The sequence below is a fragment of the Mirounga angustirostris genome, unplaced genomic scaffold (assembly GCF_029215605.1).
Source record: "Mirounga angustirostris isolate CCGP_5_RB_7025 unplaced genomic scaffold, mMirAng1.0.hap1 SCAF_7, whole genome shotgun sequence".
NCBI lineage: Eukaryota > Metazoa > Chordata > Mammalia > Carnivora > Phocidae > Mirounga > Mirounga angustirostris.
The window spans coordinates 62,523,554-62,545,793 of NW_026991715.1; the positions used below are offsets into that span (position 1 = coordinate 62,523,554).

General features: G+C 35.0%; 1 protein-coding gene and 1 pseudogene across 8 annotated transcripts in view; both read right to left on the reverse strand.

Moving 5' to 3' along the window:
• The window catches only part of SSBP2 (single stranded DNA binding protein 2), a 288,797-nt gene that overhangs the window by 204,686 nt on the left and 61,871 nt on the right, over window positions 1-22,240 (reverse strand). For all 8 annotated transcript variants that reach the window (XM_064596315.1, XM_064596316.1, XM_064596317.1 and 5 more), the window contains exon 2: window positions 11,311-11,383. In XM_064596315.1, coding sequence (XP_064452385.1) covers window positions 11,311-11,383 — 73 coding nt within the window. The remainder of the gene's footprint in view (window positions 1-11,310; window positions 11,384-22,240) is intronic.
• Window positions 2,239-2,320, reverse strand: LOC123836177 (U4 spliceosomal RNA; annotated as a pseudogene).

Consider the following 22,240-nt stretch of genomic DNA (forward strand, 5'->3'; position numbering starts at 1 on the left):
AATATCTCTGAAAAATTAAAATTTCTGACTAAATACTCTTTACAAATTAAATTCAGAAATTGGAAAACTAGGTATTTCTACAGTGCCTTTTTTTTTTTTTAAAGATTTTATTTATTTATTTGAGACAGAGAGAATGAGAGACACAGAGCAGGAGAGGGAGGAGGGTCAGAGGGAGAAGCAGACTCCCTGCCGAGCAGGGAGCCTGATGCGGGACTCGATCCAGGGACTCCAGGATCATGACCTGAGCCAAAGGCAGTCGCTTAACCAACTGAGCCACCCAGGCGCCGTCTACAGTGCCTTTTCTAAGCACTGATAGCAGTAAACAAAAGATAAAGATCTTTGCATTCAGGAAGATTATACTTTAGTAGAGCAGACAGACCATAAACAAAGAAAAGCAAAAAAAAAAAGAGAGAGAGACTATTAGAAGTAGAAGGTGACAAATGCTAAGGAGGAAAACAAAGCAGGGAAGGAGGATAAAGAAAATGGAAAACAATAAGAAGTGAGCTATAATTTTAACTAAGGTGATCCAGAAAGCCCTCAAAAACAATCTTTATGCAGAGGGACCTGGCTGGCTCAGTTAGAAGAACATGGTGCTCACTGAAGAGCATGCCACTCTTGATCTCAGAGTCCTGAGTTTGAGCCCCATGGGGCGTAGAGATTAAATAAATAAATAAATAAATAAGAACTTGGGGGAAAAAACAACAACAATCTTTATGTATAAGCATGATTTAGTTTTTTAGTTTAAGTAATTAGGGGTGCCTGAGTGGCTCAATTGGTTAAATGGCCAACTCCTGATTTCAGCTCAGGTCATGATCTCAGGTTCATGAGATCAAGCCCTGCATAGGGCTCTGCACTGGGCATGGAGCCTGCTTAAGATTCTCTCTCTCCCTCTCCTTCTGCCCCTCCCCCACCTGCACATGTGCACGTGCACTCTCTCTCTCTCTCTAAAAATAATTAAGTAATTAAAAATTATTTAACAATATCCTAATCAGGAAACTATGCCCATAGGCCCTTAACATAACTAGGAAGTAAACAACTACATAATTATAGATTTCAAAGAAAAAAAAAATCAAGGAATCCTTTCTATCACCTACTATGGAAGAACTTAGAAATTCTTGTCCCAAAAGGATTAAAATAAATAAATAAAAGTTTAAGATAGGAATTCAGAAAGTGGCCCAAAATGTAAAAAAAAAGTGACTCTCTAGGGTAAAGATGAAAAATCATAATTAAAATCACTAAAATCATTTTTTTTAGTTCTTAAGTACACAAAATGTAAGCCAATGGGAGCTTTGAAGTAATTTGCTCTCAAAAAACAAAGAAAATTTCTAAAAATGAGGAAATTATATATGTGATAGCCATTTTTTAAAAGAGCTAAAGGAGAAATCCTAGGGATTAATGAACTTGAATTCATAAAAACTAAATATGAACAATGAACCAAAACATGTTATAAAAAGCCAGATCCTAATTTGAATTCCCTTAAGAGTAACACAAGTAATTTTTATATCTATGCTACCTTTTATCTGAATTTCCGTTAATCATTATTGTTATCTTCTTGGTTCATGAAAAAAATAAGGAATGGTAGTACTTCATGAGTCTGAGGATAAACGAAACTCTGAAAAATTTATAATTTCGCCAAAAACCTGTGTCTCATCTTTCTCTCAATCTTTTCTCTTACCACTTGTTCACTAACTGATGTCTTCCTGAAAGGGCATAATAATGAATCTTACAGATATGTCCCAGACACATAAGTATTCCTAATCCCTGGAATCATCCTAATTATATAAACAGCAAGTTTTTCACAGTAGCGTCCCTACATATCTCAGTTCATCCTAACTTGACAGATTATGACTATGAAATAAAGCCGACAGCGCTATGCTCAATTAAAGGGAGAATGTGCGATGACGTACATTACAGTTAAAGTGGCAGGACTAGATCTCAATGCGGGATGGTGCTGGAGGAGGGATTAGACTTAGTCTAACATGAGTCCTACTGTGCTATAGCCAGTGCTCAGCAGTTTCCCTCTGCACTTCCACGACTTCAACAAGCAACCACCAGCAATTTCAGGAGATAAAGTAATCGAGGAAAATACCTACATGGTTTATATTCAATATGGACTTTTGTGAAATAAAAGTAATGTGTTTTTATTATATTTTTATTTTTTTGCATTTGTATTTTCAATAGTATTATATTTTATTGTTCCTCAGAGCAGCTCAAAATGCCTCCCATACATCATCTTTTTTCATCCTTATAAGTTTTCAATTAGCAATAATCGCGCCTCGGATAAACCTCATTGGCTACGATACTGCCACTTCGCAAAGCTTTTTTTTCATCCTTATAATAGTCTTTACTACATAAAGTTCACGTTCATGTTACTCACTTTAAATTCCAAGTAAGTGGCAGAAGCAGCTAAAACTCTGGTCCATCATATTGAAAATAACACAAAAGCCATCCTTTTATAGTTATTGAATAAACAACAATTAACACTTCAGGTATTTCCAAAGAAGAAATGGTTCTACATTAAGAATGTTTCCATAGTTAATGGTATTTTTTGCCTCTAAACTAATTACTACTATAGGTATTACTTGTTTATAGGAAGCATGAGATGATGCTAAGGAAAAAAGAACCCTGGTCTATAGAAAACTAAGGTACATTCATTGCCACATTGTTAGAAATAATGAAAATTAGAAACAACCTGAAAACACTCACCAATTGTAAAATAAATTTTGATACATACTACAGAAGAATGTACAATCATTAAAAAGAATATGACACATCTACATGGAAAGAGAGCCATGTTATATTGGCTTTTTAAGTTGGAGATTTGGAAGATTAGAGAACAATATGTATAGTATAAACTTTTTTTTAAATGATTTTTTTACTGGGGGAAGGGGCAGAGGGAGAGAGAGAATCTTAAGCAGGCTCCATACCCAGCGCAGAGCGTGATGCGGGTCTCAATCTCACAACCCTCAGATCATAAATCAAGTTGGACACTTAACCAACTGACCCAGCCAGGCCCCATAAACCTTCTCTATTTAAAAGAAGTTGTTTATATATGTATGTATGCATTTGGGTGTATACATATTAAAGATACCATACCAAACAGGTAAAGGAAGACTTTCATTTTAAAATCATATTCATCTATGTAGTTAAATTTTTTTTAGCAAACACGTAGTAATGATGGACATGGTTGAGGAATGGCCTGAAAATACCCCTAAATGTCAATAGCCGTTTTAGAAACAATACTGTTATTTATGAAAGGCATTTTCTGTCGTATTGAGTTTCATAGGCTTCAGGCTTTTTTGGGTATTTGAATGACATCTATGCAAACAATTTCTCTCTCTATCTTTATTCTATTTTTCCTTCTTTCATTACCCCAGCTCCAATATGTATTCTTCATCCTAAGGCTTTTTAAAGTTGTTGAATCATCCACCTCCCTTCCTTCCATCATTTGCCCAGCTAAAAGCTGTATTCTCCTAACTTACAGATAAATCTCAATGCCCATTCCCACTGTCATATTCTACATTTGAGGGCCTTGTCTGTGATTATGTTGTGTCTCTATTATATGACCTGGCATTTTCAGCATTTCTATATAGGTGGAGAGCCAAACATTGAATGAACAAAAAGTATATTGGCAGGGGTAAGACATGCCATTTGGCTTATAAATGATAATTATAATTTACAAATGCCCATACTATCTGATATAGCAATTCTTCTTCTAGGAATTTATCCTATAAATATGGTCATGTGTGTAAAATTATATATATATAACAATTTTCAGTAAAGCATTCTTTGTAATTGCAAAAGACTGGAAACAACCTAAATGTCCATAAGTAGGGGGCTGGTGAAATATATCATGGTACATTTCATAGAATGAAATACCCCACCACCATAAAAAGAATTATGAAGTTTCACGAACCAGTATAAAACAACTGAAGTCAAACAAATGAAACAAAAATTAAAGCATGTAACAGTGTGTGTAATAAATTAGTATTTATTGTAATTTATATATAGTTATATTTTTATATAATTTATATATTATATATTATATTTATACATAATTTCTTTGTATAAACAAAGAAGAAATGATACACACACACACACACACACATATATATATACAGGTACACACTTGCTTAACTTTTCATCATTATTTGCTTCCAGCAAGGTATACTGGAACTTTACCTATTATCTCTCAGCCCCACACTCACCCTTCTTTGTCCATTCTACACTAAGTGCTGGGATTCCAAAACTTGTATTGCCTGGTTTCCTGTTCAGCTCTGCCATCAGAAGGATGCTAGTTGGAGATCAAATGGCAGGGGGAAGAAGTGAAGCTTCCTGCCCGTGACTCCAAAAGTGCAATAGCTGCTGGTTGTAGCAGCAGTAGCTACAGCAGATACCCCAGCTACAGCAGGGGACAATTCTGGATGTCAACAGTTCCTTTTCAGAGGTTCTAGCCTTGTCAGTGTGGGACCTCTTTGAATGATCCAGACCCACTTCCAAAGCATCTCCCAAAGCACAGCAATAGGCTTGAAGTGCATGGGCTCCGAACTTTTCAGAGTATTCCTAAATCCTTTCATACTTCTTGAGAACCAATATTCAAAAAATGTTAATACCATAAACGGATAAAGCTAGTTCCTGTGTTAAGAACCTGTATACCTACGTATACATTTGTTCCTAGACAAAATTCCAGAGTCTTCTAATTTAGATATAACCTACTGTTCCCACTAATTTTATAAAATTTTCCATGGATAGATGCATCTATATACTAAACTAAATGTAAAAAAAAAAAGAAGAAGAAAGAAAGAAAAAGGAAGAACAATTACATTTTAATTTAAAAAATTAACAAAATAGATGTATAATGGGAAGAAAAATCTGATCAGACTTTAAAGCAGATAATCCAAAATTGTGCCATTCAGTATGGTATCCCCTAGCTACATGTGGTCCTTTAAATTTAAAATTAAGTTAACTGAACGTTCCTCATTTGCTCTAGCCACTTTTCAAGTGCTTAATAATCACATGAGACTAGTGGAGAACTTATTAGAAGCACAGATCAGAAATCATCTTCTAGTCACAGGAAGTTTTACTGAATAGCGTTGCTCTATTCTAGATGGTAGAAGACCTCGTAAAGGCAACATCCAGGTGAGAGACTGGGCTGCAGAGATGCACATGCTACTTGTGCAGCTGAAGTCTTTTATTGGGAAAACTCCCTGATGGATCCCTTCTATTTTTGTTTTTATTTTTTGGGCTAGAAAAGTAGAGGCTCCCAGGAATGGTTGGAAAGTAGAGAATGAATATTTAATATGCCACATAATAAAATAACAAGAATTCAGGAGGCTGCTGATAATCCCGCAGGAAGAAGATGTCTGAGATGTCTAGGAGGATTCAGAAGAGGGGACAATGGGAGAGGTAGTGAGGAGTCGGTAAGACAGAAGGCAGGTGGGAGCCCTCAGGTAAACAGTTGCTAAGCAATTCCCATGGCCAAAAGGAGACCAAAAAACTTAATGGTTGTGTTTCATATTCAAGCTGATGTTGTTACGTGTACTGTACAAGGCTGAATGCTGTTCAGTTTTCCCCTAATCTTCAGTAAGAATCTTTTATACACAAAAGCAATGACTCAGTGGAGCTTGGAGGCTATGAGAAAAACACGAAACTTCAAAGAAAAGGCAGCAGACATAAGAAGGAGAAGCAGTAAGGCTGTAATACTTGGTGGGAGCAAGAAATTACAGCAAGAGAACCTCCAGTCCCTTCTCCCCCTAGTAAGCCCCAGAGATGTTAGAGAGGACTTGTGGGAACCTGTAATATTAGGGATTAGAGTTGGAGCTATTTTGATAGGAAAAGTAACCCCTGGAGGTAGAATTGCAGGCCATCCAAGTGACAGATACTTGGAGCATACATGTACACATAGGACATATATTTTTATTTGTACTCTAGTATAGAAACTACACAAGGTAAAAAAGAATTGGCCAACAAGTTTAAAATTAACACTTTTGGGGGCACCTGGGTGGCTCAGTTGTTAAACATCTGCCTTCGGCTCAGGTCATGATCCCAGGGTCCTGGGATTGGGCCCCACATCAGGCTCCCTGCGTGGCGGGAGGCCTGCTTCTCCCTCTCCCACTCCCCCTGCTTGTGTTCCCTCTCTTGCTATATCTCTCTCTGTCAAATAAATAAACAAAATCTTTAAAAAAGTAAAAATTAAAAAATTAAAATTAACACTTTTGAGTATGTACTACATGCTAGGCCCTTCTAAGCACTTTATAGGTACTAACTGATTAAACCTCAGTACAACTTTAAAGTATTATTACAATTATCTTCTTTTTATAATTAAGAAAACTGAGTAAGATACAGAACATAATTCAAACCCAGCAGTCTGGCCCCAAAGCAATTACTCTTACTTACCATACTATGTTGTCTCCCAAACTAAAGTTTAAGAAACTGGTTAGTAAATTGTTATTTTCTCTTTTCAATGAAAGATAAACAGAACAGAATTTTGGAGTCTCTGATGTTCAATAATTTAGTATTCCTAATAAAATCTGAAGAAACAATCTGTTAGATGCTTTTAAGCTTCTATTTCTGGCTAACTTACAGGCTAATTTATGGCAAATAAGGGCTATTAATATAAACAACATAAAATCCTTAAGAAGGAAGAAAAATCTCGATATCTGCAACAATCTAATTCTTAATTTTATTTGTTAAGGTCACCAAGCCTCATTCTGAGGTATGACAAATACCATGCAAAATTTCAGGAATGAGTTGGAATTATCTTCGCATAATGAAATGAGATAACCAGAAAAAGGATAGTTTCTAATGAATTTAAAGTAACAAAAATTGATATAGAATTGTAAAGATTTCTTAGTTTTCTGTTTGTAATATTGAATACTGAAAGATAATAGATAAAAAGATAATAAAAGATAAAGCTGAAGAAGAGCTCTACATTGAGACTATTTCTAAAGAAGGTTCAATTTTGGGGGATGGAGTAACTGGTTGAGGGACATTAAGGAAGGCACATGATATAATGAGCACTGGGTATTCTATAAGACTGATGAATCACTAAGCTCCATCTCTGAAACGAATAATACACTATATGTTAATTAACTGAATTTAAATAAAAAAAAGAATGTTCAATTTTGTCCTTTTAGGGGTAAGAAAATTTAAAGTTGTCAAAACTATATTTGGGATTCAGGTACTGGTTTAGAATCTATCATGAATCGGATATAACAAAGCTTTAGTCAACATAACCTGTGTAGAGATGTGATTTCTATCATTAGTTCAATGCTATCTCTTTTAAATAAGGAAAAAAAAAAAAACAGCTGGGCTAATAGTTCTGGGCTCTGTTCTGGCAGATAACAAAATCTATCAAGAGCAGTTCAGTTGCTGATAGCCCGGGTCAAGGGCATTATCAGAAAGGCCAAACCCATGGGACGCCTGGGTGGCTCAGTCCGTTAAGTGTCTGACTCTTGATCTCAGCTCAGGTTTTAACCTCAGGGTCCTGAATTTAAGACCAATGTTGGGCTCCCCGCTGAGTGGAGCCTACTTTAAAAAAAAGAAAAAGAAAAAAGGCCAAACTCAGTGAGAGACTAGGTTGCTGAGATATACATCTTACTTTCTCGGATGATTTCTACAGTTCCAATTTGACCTCTTCACAACTTCACCAATAAAAGAAACCCACTCTAAGGAAAGGTGGCCCAGCATAGCAAATCCTGATTCAAAAGGGCTCATTAACATCATAGTCATCCATACACTCATTCATCCTGAGGGAGAATGACAAAATGGGAAGAAGTATTCTACTTCACTCTAAACCAGGGTAAGAACATTGAACATCTGAGTGATTGGTGACACTTTAATCATTTCCTTTTTATCACAATACCCAATCCAAATAAACAAGTCTTTCTAGTTTTTCTTTAAGTTCCTTATGTAACTGTCCTGAATTAGGTAAAAAATCTGGGGATAGACTCACAAGAACTTAGATAAGATGGTCCTTTACTTCTTAAACTACTTAAGAAGTCATTCTACAACAAGCAGCCTTAAATTTTCCATATGATCCAAGTGAAAGTAAGAGAGAAAGCAATGCTAAATAGGGTACAAAGCTCTAAAAGATTACATTCTCCTTCCTTTACTAACCATAGTTGGGGGGCGGGGGGAAGCAGTACTGGCATTCACACAGACACCAGAGTACAAACCAACAATGTTTCTTTTTTACTTAAAGAGCATCCAAAGCATGCAAAGCTTCTTTGCAAGAAGATAAAGTCCAGTCTTCCTGGCACAGTATGCAAAAGTCTTCAGTAAGAGTGCACTATCAGCTTAGAGAGGTGGAGCCCTGAGAAAGCGAACTCCAACTACTCAGGTGGGGAAGGATTTAAGGCAGAGTAAAGCCCAGGGGACAGAAGCCTATGGTATTATATATATATATATAGCCTATATGTAGGCGAATACAAGCAGCCAGTTCTTGTGGACACAGTGAGAGGAAGATATAGAAAGGTACTGAAATTTAACCAACTGAAATTATTTAGAACTCTAGGGAGTACTCAGCAATGGCCTGTCACAAATCTACTTCTAGGCTTCCATTTTAAAATTGAGATAATTTTGTATTTTCTCCTCTATTATTTTTATTTTTAAATAACTGTACAAATAGGATATAATTTCTGCATATATATATATATATATATATATATATATATGAAAGTAAGGATAAAATTCCCCTTTAATTCCTTTAAAATCCCTACTCTCAGAAACTAGTCTGGCATGTATATTCTTTCAGACTTTTTACTATACTTCACACTCATAAATATGTACCCACAAAAATATATAGTATTGTATTATGTCCCTTTATGTTCAAATGTTTCCATGTGAATGCCATACTTCAGCTTGCTTCTTTTACTTGAAAATATTTTGGAAGTTTACCTTTGTTAAGTCCAAATGGATCTAACTTATTCTACATTTTGGGAAACTTACACCTCAATCAATCTAGCCACTCCCTATATACAGAAAAAGCTATATTGGTTATTTAGGTAATTAGAATGTATTTTCACAGTGCCACTTGGAGTTTGGCAAGCTACAAAGTAAAGAATAGTTCTGGGAATCACATACACTCATCTCCAAAGTCCAGAAACACTCTATCTTCTTGGTAACAATAGTTTGTTTTCAGCTTAATTGATTCTTCTTGTGAAATTGAACCAGACCGATAATTCAGAGAAATCCTCAGTTTTGTATTCCAAATGAAACCAGAGAAAATAAAATCATGGTAAATACTTGTCAGAAAAGTGCTCTTCTGAAATTATAATTTCATTTTTACCAAATAGACCTAGAAATTTTGTATATCCATTTTCCATTCAATTCAGGGTATATCAGTATAGTACCTAGTTATCTCAATCTAGTTATGCTTAATCCACATGATCCATTTAAGTCAAAACAGCTGAATTTCCTTAAATGCATTAGCAACATTTTTCTTTTTCATGAAGTTTAAGAGTCACTGCATCTGACATCTTATAATGTTGGTTAAAAAAAGAATATATAGTCATGGGAACGCCCAAAGATTTAGAAACTTGAGTCAATTCAAAATGCTCCTTGATCTAAGGAAAGAGAACAGTAAATTCTTTCATCAAGTTTCATCAAGTTTTCAACTGCATTAAAATAAAAATTTTAAATCTCATAGCTGGCTTTAGTTTCTTTTAAATACCTTCTAAGTTGGCAGTGATTAAGAATACAAATATTAAGAGCATCCCTTTTGCAATCTCAATCATTGCCCTGTAACAATAGTGAGTGTGGGGTAGCAAGGTGAAATACAAAGTCTTCTAATTAATGATTTAATGAGCTATAAATACACTAAATTTCTGTTTTGATTTGAATATACTTTAAAATCCAACTTTTATTACACTGTATATATTCATTCTATGATAAAACAATTGACTTCTATGTTCTAAGCATACCTCCCAAATTCCTTATTTGCAAATAGGCCCTAACAGTTCTCAAATACTAATTAATTAGATAAAAGGCTGGGGGGCTATGTGTGTTTGTTTACTTCTGCATTTGTTTTTGGAGCAAGTGAATCTCAAGAAGGTTGTACCTCTAGCAGGGAGGGCACTTTGGTCAAGGGGTTTCCAGTGATGTCCCTGATGTGCTGGGGGTCAAACTAGTGAGATGACTGGAGATATTATTTCAAGCAGGACTTGTCTCATAAAACTATAAACACCGGCCACAAATGAGAGCTGCATATGTAGCCTTAAATTTTCTAGTAACCACATTAGAAAAGAAAAAAATGGTAAAATTAACTTTAGTAATAAATTTTATTTTACCCAATATATCCAAAATATTATTTCAATGTGTGATCAAAATTTTTAAATGACTGATATTTTATGTTCCTCTGTTCACACTAAATCTTCAAAATCAGTGTGTACTTCATACTTTTGGCACTTTTCAACTGGATCAGTCATATTTCAAGCATTGAAAAGGCCATATAAAGCTAGTGATTACCATACTGGACAGCACAGATACGGGGGAAAACCAGAAGCTTTCAAATACACATAGATCTAGGCTTGAATTCCAGTTCCATAACTCACTAAGCTATATGACCATGAGACAGTTATATAAATTCTCTGAGCCCTATTGTTCTTATCAGTAAAACAGGAATAATACAATCTGCCTTACAAATTTCTTGTAAGAATTAGAGATAATATAAAGTACCTTGGCACATTATGTGCCTGGCATATAACAGAACTCAATAAAATCCTCCTCATCCTCATCATTATATAAATTGAAGAAGAAAAGAGGGAAAGTACCATTGTAAAAAGGCTTAAATTCAAACTTTAAAAAATGTGGAGAAAAGCAGGAAAAGATACAAGAACTTGAAATAAGATCATCAAAATGTTTTCTAACTGAAATTTAGTCATCAATCCACTATTACCCATACAAAATAAAAATTTTAAAAAAACATTATTTTACAAAATTATGAATAATGCCAAAATAAGGTACAGCTAAAACTAAAGATATGGTGGCATTTGTCTTTTTTTTTCTTTTAAGCAAATACCAAATAGACCTACTTTGGTGAGTCATAGACCTGGTTATGGTTGCCAAGGCTAATATTAGTTTCTATTTCTACAGGGGGAAATGGCTAGAAAGTTGAGTAGAAGGTTATTGGCATGAAAATGGGACACTAAAACTGCTTACAAATAACCTACAAAGACTATATTATGCATTTGATAACCAATCATTCACTATATAATATGTAATGATAGTTTTTCAAATAATTGTTATAGAATATTTTCATTCACTTATATAAGAAATCAAAATAAAATACGTAAAATATATAAAACATACCTCTGATAAAAATGTTTGGGCCGATTTCTGAGCTCCTACATGGAGCAGATATTCATATACGTAGAGTGCTAACCTGGAAAATGAATAAAATATTTATTGAGAAGAGGTGTATTTAACATTCATTCTTTAAATAATGCACATACCCTTCATTACAAAAATATCTTACACAATAACAGTAACAGAAAATCAACTCTTCCCATATCTTTTCAATGAGAGTTCATACATGGCTGTTCAGAAAGAACTTAAACTAAATAACACACAAAGAAAAAAGGCAAATGTATCTTTTCTTGAAAAGAAACATCCAAATAGGGATTTTTTTCCTGGGTCATGTCACTTATCATAACCTCATTCCCTTTGTTATACCTAACATAATTGATAATTTATAACCCAATATTAATAATCTCCATAACATATTTTAAGGTATAGTTATTATCTTTCATTATTAAAATAAATGAATTAAGTAATTGGACCTTTCTAACAACTTCTTATGTCCTTCAATCTTTTTGGTGAACATTAACATAAACTCCAGCTGTTTGCACATCTGTATGGCAAAATGGGTGTTAAAAGCTCATTTTAATATTTGTTCAGGCAACCTCTCCTTACTCTTTAGGTCTGATTGTTAAACCAGTAATATATTAGCTTATAAGGATGCAAATTTTCAGCAAACCACAGCATTAAGTAAAGTTTAAAAGCATCAAATCATATTAAGCATTTGGGTACTTATAGTTTAAAGGTTAACACAAAATTCCATATAAATTTATCATTCAAATACAGAATATTAAGTATGCACTATACACTTGTACTACCCTCATTATCTTGTGGATTCAGAATTTTAAGCTACACCATGTGGCTCAATTTCAGTTGAGCTGTTAACAAAATATTATTCATAAACCCAAATTAGTCTGAGGCAGTATTTTTAATGATATCTTGGACTGATGCCCAGATAGCTCACAACAGTTCAGTTTCTGCTACACTATATTTACCAATATTAAGCCAGGTTTACAGTAAACAGAACAATGTAATAATAACCACAATTCTGTAAAGCTATACCATTTCTCTTGCCAAGTGAATTTTTGATTGTTAAAGATTGATAGCATTTGCAAAAATGAATATTTTCTTCGTTTTCATGAAAAAACATCATGCATGTAATGAAAAGAGAAAGCCTGTACAAATTCAATTGCTCTGTCCATTTAGTTCTTTCCCCATTCCAAAACCGCCAAATGCTTAAAATGAGAATTACTCTGTGGTTACTAAGTACCACAAGAGAGTAGACAGACATCTGTTAAAATTAATCATAGATAAAAAGTATGTCATTAGAAACATCTCCTAACCTCTTCAAATTGAATGACAGTTCTTAGATCATGCTTCTCAACCCTTTTTCTACCCTAACACACATGAGGGATATGACATGCTTCTTTCGATAGCAGTATCTCCTGTGGAAGCGTGGTTCATCCCCAAAGTACATAACAGATGAGAGAATTGGAATATTCCTATCGTTTCAAACAAACAAGCCCTACTGGTGATTCTTACCACAACACACATATCCCACACAACCTGTCCCTCCACTAACTACTCCCAACCCCGTCACATGATTTCACTGACCATGTTGGCAAATCTCACCTCAAAAAAGAGAATTATTTGTGAATTTTTCCTGGAGACACTGTGAAGCCTCAAATTTGCCTGCCAGGGATGGTGTCCCCCTACTGCCTGAGAAGAAACCTGACCCCAAGTAACTCCTTGCAGTTTGTCAAATCTTAGGCCTGACACCAAACCAGTGTCAGAGGCTAGACAAGAAACCCAGGCCTAAGTCAAAGGGTGAACAATAGGATGTTCCACCAAACTTGGAAATATAGGAAGCAAGAGGCAGAATGTAAAGCAGAAACACCGTGGTGGTCCTTGGGGGTGAGAGAACAGACCCCAGAACAGTCAAGGCCAGAGCACAACTGTTGCTGTGTCCTTGCAATGAACACCATTCCTTAAAGTTAAGCAAATCACTTCCTCATAATCTCTTCTTTGTAATATTAAGGGGCTAATATACTTCTACTATGTTTTCCTCCAGTTAATCAGGTAACAAAAAGGATATCTCTTTATAAATGGCATTAAAAGCAACAATCTCTACTCTTTCTCTATGGGTGTAAGACAGTGATTATAAAAAATGTATTGGAAGGGGCATAGAATCAATGGGGGAAATGACATAACAAAAAATTCTGAAGCATCCTCCAAGTGGTGTGCCTATCCTCCCACCTTTAGAATCTGTGCTGTAGCAGCACGTCATTACCAACAGGGTGATACAGTGGGACAGGGCTGAAAAAAACCTATCCATAATGCCACCTCTATGTCCAAGTTCTGTCCCTTGAACAAAATTAATGCTTGCAGGCAGCCAAGATCTATGCTGTAGAAAGAGTGGCAGGGACCACTGCATGGGTGAACAATTAACTCTACTGCCATGATGACTCCATAATTCATCACCAGCAAATCTCCAGTATTTTAACTACCATCTCAGTGCAGATTTTCCAAACCTATCTCTGTAGCCCTATTGTCTCTACCAAGCTCCAAACCTGCTTCTCTAAATTACTGTTTGAAGTTCCTAACAAGATACTTCTCTTTTAAATTGATCACATCCAAAGTTAAACTCATCTTCTCCATCTGTTTATATATAGTACCTGTGCTCACCTTGAATGAAACAGAATTTGAGTCATATCCTCATTTGCAAAATGGAAAGAATATTTTTCTTGTAATATTGTTGAAAGAATTAGAGTACAATGATTGTTATAATTTCAACTAACTCTCTCACATCCAGTAACATATTACCAGTCATGTGCTGGACTCACATTCTCTCCCACATTTGCCAGTTCTTTCTATCCCCCTCCTGCTCTTAGCAGACCATTCAGAACCACAGCAATAGCAGGAACATTTGCTCTAGCTTCAGATACAGGTACTGTATATTTCCCATCAGCTCCCCATAGTAGAGGCATCAGGGCCACCAGAAATAAGAATCTCCAGAAGGTTCTGGGGAAAAAGCCCTGCAGTAAAAGATACCATTTGAACACAGATGATTCCAGGGGAGTGGGGAGTGACACTTATCCACCCATGTAGGTAAATCATGGCATGGTCCCTTGCCCTGTGGCATGAGATCACCAAACATAAGACAACATTTTATTTGGATTCAATTTCTACTGAACAGTAGAAATTTAAAAAAATAAATATTGAATATACAAATATTTAAACTGTGTATACTCTCAAATTAACATTTTCTTTTTTCCTTTTCAGAATCTTTAAAAAACTTAACTACTTTTGATAAATTAGAGTGGCTGTTTAACCTAATGGATAATAATGTGATCCAAATACATAAAAAAATAGAGAATCATGCAGTAAGAATTTATATACATATACATATACATATGTATATGTATACATACTGTCCACAGAAACAGGGTAGAAGGAAACATGAGTTATAGCTAATGGTAGAAACATTAATAACAATAAGAAGAAGTAACAGATGAAGACTAACTGGTAACAGACAGACAGGAAAAGAAAACCCAAACAAAGCCTTAAAATCTTAAGGCCTACTTAAGACTGGAAGCAAACATCCCCATACCTCCTTCAGAAGACCTGAGGGCAACTTTCCTTATAGCATTGTCCTCTAATTAACAATCATTATGGAATTGTCATGGCAGTAGAGTTAATTGTTCACCCATGCAGTGGTCCCTGCTACTCTTTCTACAGCATAGATCTTGGCTGCCTGGAAGCATTAATTTTGTTCAATTTTGTCTGCAGCAAAAGTTTTAAACTTTGTGCCACTCATACCACACAATACTCTAAGATATTCGGCTAGATAAAAATACGAAACCTCTGATAATATTTTCTGAAACATTTTTTTCCCAGTTTGTTGTTTGACTTAATTTTGGTCAAGGGTTTTGGGGGGGGGGCCGATTTAGATACTTTTAATTAAAAAAATTTTTTTAAACATTTTCCTTCATTTATTTATTTATTTATTTATTTATTTATTTATTTATTTATTTATTTATTTATTTAATTCTTATGTTAATCCCCATACATCATTAGTTTTAGATGAAGTGTTCCATGATTCATTGTTTGTGCATAACACCCAGTGCTCCATGCAGAACGTGCCCTCTTTAATACCCATCACCAGGCTAACCCATCCTCCCACCCCCCTCCGCTCTAGAACCCTCCGTTTGTTTTTCAGAGTCCATCGTCTCTCATGGTTCGTCTACCCCTCCGATTTCCCCCGCTTCATTCTTCCCCTCCCGCTACCTTCTTCTTTTTTTTTCTTAACATATATTGCATTATTTGTTTCAGATAATTAAAATTTTTTTAAAGATTGTATGTATTTATTTGACAGAGCGAGAGAGTGCGCGCTTGTGCATACAGCATGGGGGAGGGGCAGAGGGAGAGGGAGAAGCACGGGCTCTCTGCTGCAGACTCAGGGCTCAATCCCAGGACCCCGAGATCATAACTGAGCTAAAGGCAGATGCTCAACTGACTGAGCCACCCAAAGCACCCCAATCACTACTAATTTTAAAATCTAGAGAATGTTAAACATCACTGTGAATCAAAGAAATATATATTAAAGCAACAATGGGATTTAAATTCTTACTTAAACACGTAATATGTGAGGGAATGGATACTCCTACTGCTGATGACAGTAAACTGGTATCACTGTTTCAAAACCAATTTGGCATTAAGTATACATCAAGAATTTGTAAAAAGAAAAAAAAAAGTTTACACACTTTGACCCAATAATTCCATAAGCAACTGCCTTCGGCTCAGGTCATGATCCTGGAGTCCTGGGATCGAGTCCCGCATCGGGCTCCCTGCTCGGCGGGGAGTCTGCTTCTCCCTCTGACCCTCCCCCCTCTCATGTGCTCTCCGTCTCTCTCATTCTCTCTGTCTCAAATAAATAAATAAAATCTTTAAAAAAAAAAGAAAAAGAAAAAAAGAAATTATCCTAAATGCAGAAAAGCTTAATGCACAAAAATTTTTAACCAAAGATTATGTAGAACAATCAAAGAATAAATAATAAATAAACTGTCTGGAGTTACAGTGAAATATTTTTGCATTAGTTAATTTCATGTTTGAAAATATAATTCAGAATTTAGTTATAAATCTATTCAATAAGCACTTAAATGACTCCTCTCTGCTTAACTACTGAACTTTAAAATCTGTGAAAATGTCATTACCACATGACCAAATAAAATTACTTCAAATTTAGCTTGTGAAAATTACAAAATCTAACAAAGAAACAGATTTTTACCATTCACATGAACAAACTCTATTACATGCCTATCACTAACAGTTCTCGGACAACTTAGTATATAACTAAAAAGGCATATACAACAGGTACTGTCACTCAAAAGTCTAATTATAGCAAATTCTCAACCATCCTTATAAATGAAGGACTTTGCAGTCGGAGAAAGGGGTAAAGACCTTACTGCACTCAATTCTTTCTATAATCTAGCTATCTTATTTGAGATTAAATCTCTTCCTCCAAAGGAAATGGTAGGAAAAAAAAGGAACATGGGCAAGATACTAAAAAGGTTTCTAAAATAGGATTGTTAATTTGCAAACAAGTTTTCCAAGCTACACATAAATAAAAAGTGAATATTTTCTATAGTTCAGTGCTAATTTCTAACTCTTTCTACATATATGTATATGTACATATATAAATTATCTATGTATGTGTGTATAATGTATCATTATTTAAAAAAATCATTTCACAAAAGTCGGCTAATAGAAAAGGTCTGATTTTTTAAAATCTGAATTTAGAGAACAGTTAAAGTGGATATGACTGTTGATACTACAGAAAAGATGTTTTTATCTTGTGAACAGGATTTATCAAGTTACTTTTACATTACATGTGCTAGTTATAACATACAATTCTTTATTTATAAATATTTATAAAACTTTCCAGGAATATATACTATAATGTGTGCCATTTTTTCGTAATGTGTGGATAACATTTTATTATGCCTCACAATATTCCTATAAGGGATACAGAGTTATGAACTATGTAGAAATATTATTAGGTGTCTATGCAATGAAAAATCCAACTACCAATAACTGACCATGTCTGTCAGCCTGACCATAATGTCCTATATCTACTTTTCAAACTTAAGTCTATTACCTATTAAGAAACTGTCTTTTGCACACTATCCTTTAAATATTTCAATAAGATGTAGTGTTGAAAGTGAAAAGCAAGAGAAAGCTGCCATTCAATATGAGAAAACATCCATCCATTCCAACTTCGTGATTAAAATTAATTATTAGCATTTTGCCATCTTCTTACATTTAGCAAGGAAAAAGAAAAAAAAAGATTCAAGTAAACATAAAGCTTTCAAGTTAATAGATCCCCATCTGTAATTTTAAAATTCTTTCAATTAGGCCCTGAAAAAAAAGAAAAAAAGAAGAAAAAATTCTTTTGGTTAATTCACTGTATGTACAAAGGTGGGGAGGGATGACAGGGTTAGATAATAAAAAAGCTATTCCTAATTTGTTTTGAAATTACATTACTACAATGTACTTTACCTGTTTTATCTCTAGCTCCAGCACCTAAAATGGTTAAGTATCCAATATGTATTTTTTTTTTAAGATTTTATGCTTAAGTAATCTCCACACCCAGGAGCTTGAACTTACAACCCCAAGATCAAGAGTCCCATGCTCCACCAACTGAGCCTGTGAGGTGCCCCTCCAATACATATTTTTTAATGAATGAATCTCTTACCCCATGCATAAGGCTCTTATAGGATCCTTTAGTTTCTTCCATTCAAGGCATTCAAATGAGAAGTGTCAGATACCCCCTTGGATACCTAATTTAGCATTATCATCCTCTTAGTATCCTTAAGATTCACCCTCTCAATAAAATATTATAGTTTGACAACATGAACGTTGGCAAAACAATTCTGTCACACTGATTCAATCCCTATATATATAAAAAAGATTGTTTTAAAGAAATGTTAGTCTATTTAATCATGGGTGGTAGATTTTTGTTTTGTTTATTTTTAATAAAATTAATCCTTAAAAGACAATGATTTTCTTCTCTCCTCTTCACTTCCTTTTAAAAGAAAATAAATCAAGGTTAGGGAATAAACAATAGAAAGATGATAGAGAGTTACAAGAGGGGTATTTTGTAAAGAATGGTCTAGCTGTTGCCATTTAGCACTGGTGAGCTGTATGTATCCAAAATGCTACATCCAAAATTTAGTCCCCATCTTTTGTGCTTAAATCCCAATGTCAGTAAGATGACTTAGATACAGAGAACTTAAAGTAGATTAATTTCTCCTACTGGTCTTTTCTAGTCACATTGGATTGAGGAAAGAGATCTCTCTTATTCCTGAGCCACTGTGTAATTCCAGTGTTGACCAATGACACGTATCAATGTCCAAATGTGATTCCTAGGTGATAAAATGCCAGTAGTTAGCTGGATCACAGCTAGCTAACAAGTAGCAGAGAACATTTGACAGCTACTGAGAGGCTGCTCATGAGACTGTAAGTGGTTTAGCAGTGACACTAGATCAGCCTGATCAAATTTTCAACAGAGCTTATAACCTGGTGTAAGGAGGTATAAAAAATTAGAAATCTGTTTCTAACATCACCTTTTTAAAGTTCTTCATCATTAACAGTGAACCTAAAAAACTGATTTAGAGTGTCAAAAGCTATCTATGCAACCACACAATAATGCTAAAACCCAGTCTTTATTTTAAACACACTAAAATGTCTATTTTTTTATATTCTCAGTATCAGTTTTAAAGAAATAGATACCTGATATATATACAGATACTAAAGATACTAAGTGTTCTAGGGCAGGGATAACTGCATCAGTTAAGGTAGGTACAGGAATGAAAGATTTAACAATTACATGGATACCTGGGCATAAGAAATATGTTACTCTGCTAATGTCTCATTGATGTCATTTATGATGAACAAGTAATGTTTGGGAATATGATTTGAAATTAAATGATTTGGTATACTTAGAAACAGAAACGCTTGCCTTATATAGACAGGCAAGTTGAGGATCAAAATGACTACTATCAATTTGGGGGAACTAAAAAAGGCTAAGACATAAAAATAAGAATTCATAAAAAATTAATTAATCGACAGTTTGTAGAAGCACAATTACTTGTAGAAAATTCATAGTAAAATTTTCCATCCAATCTTCTATCTAAGCTATTTACATTGGGAATACAGTACTGACTCTACTTGATAATAGTACTTACTCCATTTCAATCCAGCTGGAAGATTTCATACTTTATACCCAGGCTCCCACTTGCTTATGGAATCTTGATATACATAGTTTACGTCTTTACTTTCTGTCTGTGTTATCCTTACAGAGAGCAGATTTTCCTTACATTCACCCAGAACACTAATCCTTCTTAATCCTTGCTGACTAACTTGGAAGTCTTCCCATACTCTGCTGTTTTTGTTTTTGTTTTTTAAGATTTTATTTATTTTTGGGGGTGCCGGGATGGCTCAGTCGTTAAGCCTCTGCCTTCAGCTCAGGTCATGATCCCAGGGTCCTGGGATCAAGTCCCGCATCATGCTCTCTTCCTCTCTGTCAAATAGAGACACAGCGATAAAGGGAACACAAGCAAGGGGAGTGGGAGAGGGAGAAGCAGGCTTCCCGCAGAGCAGGGAGCCCAATGTGGGGTTCAATCCCAGGACCCTGGGATCATGACCTGAGCAGAAGGCAGATGCTCAACCACTGAGTCACCTAGGCACCCCTCTATTTCAATGTTTTAACATCAAAATTAACACAAGACACCAGACTTCTACTTATGCCATGGAGGAGTAAGTGGGACCGAACTTGCCCTCTTTCTTTAAGCAACTTTCTAGAAAACTGGGTATCTTATATGATCAAATTTGAGCGGGATTAAGGCAGCTGGAATTTGTGGGCAGAGTATCAGACAGGAGGGAGCTACACAGGAAAAAAGCTCCAACAATCTGCATAGGAATCCTTTTGCATAGGTATGAGGCTGGACAAAGAACATTGCTCACATAGGGCTGAGAAACCACTAACTACTCACAGTAGAAAGACCTCAATGAATACCAAGCGCACTCAGTAGAGAACCACGGGTCACACATCAGAGGTAGAATAAACTAGCCTTAGAGTAAAAGTAGACTTAACCCTAATTTTAACAACCCAAACCAAGCTTGTAACAGTATTATTGTGTAGCCAGATTGATTTGGCTATAAAGTAGCTTTAAGTAAAGATAAGTACCAAAAAAAAAAAAAAAAGTCATACTTGGTATCAACTCAGAGATATTAAGATAACATTCAAGTTGGTGAATGACTTGGCCAGTGGGTACAAGGTGTATATGAGAAATCTTTGTACCTTTACTCAATTTTGCTGTGAACCTAAAATCGGTCTTTTAAAAAAAGTATTTTTTTAAGGTGATTGCGATGGGTAATGGAGCTTCTAACTTCCTTCTCTGTACTGTTCTGTATTTTGCAAATTTCCTATAATCAAGAAAAAATTATTTTAAAACTTTGTCATGAGCTCATAGCTCCTTCCCCCAGCTTATTGTAAATTATTATCTATATGGAATATTTTCCTCAAGTACAGATGAACAGTAATAGTTTAATAATGTGATTTCAACATATTATAACCAAGAAAATCTTCCTTCTAAATAATGTAAATTATATATCCAAAGAAATTAAGATGAGGAGAAAATATTTAAAAGATGCCTAATGTTTTCCTGCTGGCTACTAAACACCAAAAATAACTTATTCAGAATTTCTTCCTGGCTTTATCACTCTTATTTTTCTTAATTCTTCCTATTAATTCTCTTTTCTAATCTTTGCATATGCCATTTTGGCATTTAGATCTATTGTGCTTTACATCTGTTTTCTTTTCCCATTCACTTTACATTCCCTACTACTTTTTTAAAAAAGATTTTATTTATTTACCTGAGAGAGAGAGCGAGCACGAGTGGGGTGAGGGGCAGAGGGAGAAGCAGACCCCCTGTTGAGCAGGGAGGCCGATGTGGGGCTCAATCCTGAGACTCTGGGTCCACGACCCAAGGCCAAAGGCAGACACTTAACCGACTGAGCCACCCAGATGCCCCTACATTCCCTACTACTTTTTGTACCTTTTTAAAAATGTTTTCCCTTATTCCAACTTCCTTAACCCCAGCCAGATCCCTATGACCATCTACCTATAATACATTTGGCATTTAGTAATGTCTTTAGTTGGACCTACCTCATTATTGTCATATTTAAAGCATCCACATTAATATGCACCATTAAGCGAGGCTAGTGCTTATGATCCATTTTCCATTTTCCCTAGAGGAATTTTGGAAGAGTTTTCTCATGACAAATTCCAGTAATGTCTCTAATCTGTACTTCTTAAGGTATAGGCAGAACAGAAAAGAAATGCTTCAGAAGATTAGAGCTACAGACACAAGGACCCAGAACTCTTAATACTACAGGAGGAAGTGGGCAGGTGCTCAAAAGAAAACTGCAACTCAGGAGAGACAAAGGATAATTCTTTCCCTCTGATTTTCAGTGCATATAAATGCATGGTAATTATTTTTTTTAATTCTTTGGAGCTTTTGTTTTTTAAAGTTCCATATAAAATAATCAGAACTACATATTTGTTTTTTTTTTCCAGATCTTAATCTATTTTCTAGCATTAGTTTGAAATATTTAAGACACAGCATTCAGTCTTTCAGACCATTTATTCGCCTCTTTCTTAGGCAACTCTTAAGCATCTATTTTGTGTAAAGTACTGAGAACCAATGAAATATTAATTTAAGACCCACTAATGACAGATGCTCAGAGAATGTATCTTTACACCAAGAAAGAGTTTAACAAATTAGTAACATAAAAATAAATATAAATATCTAATGTTAGAAACATAAACTATTTTCAAACATTCTGAGAAACTTCACAAATAAACAAATGCTGATCACCA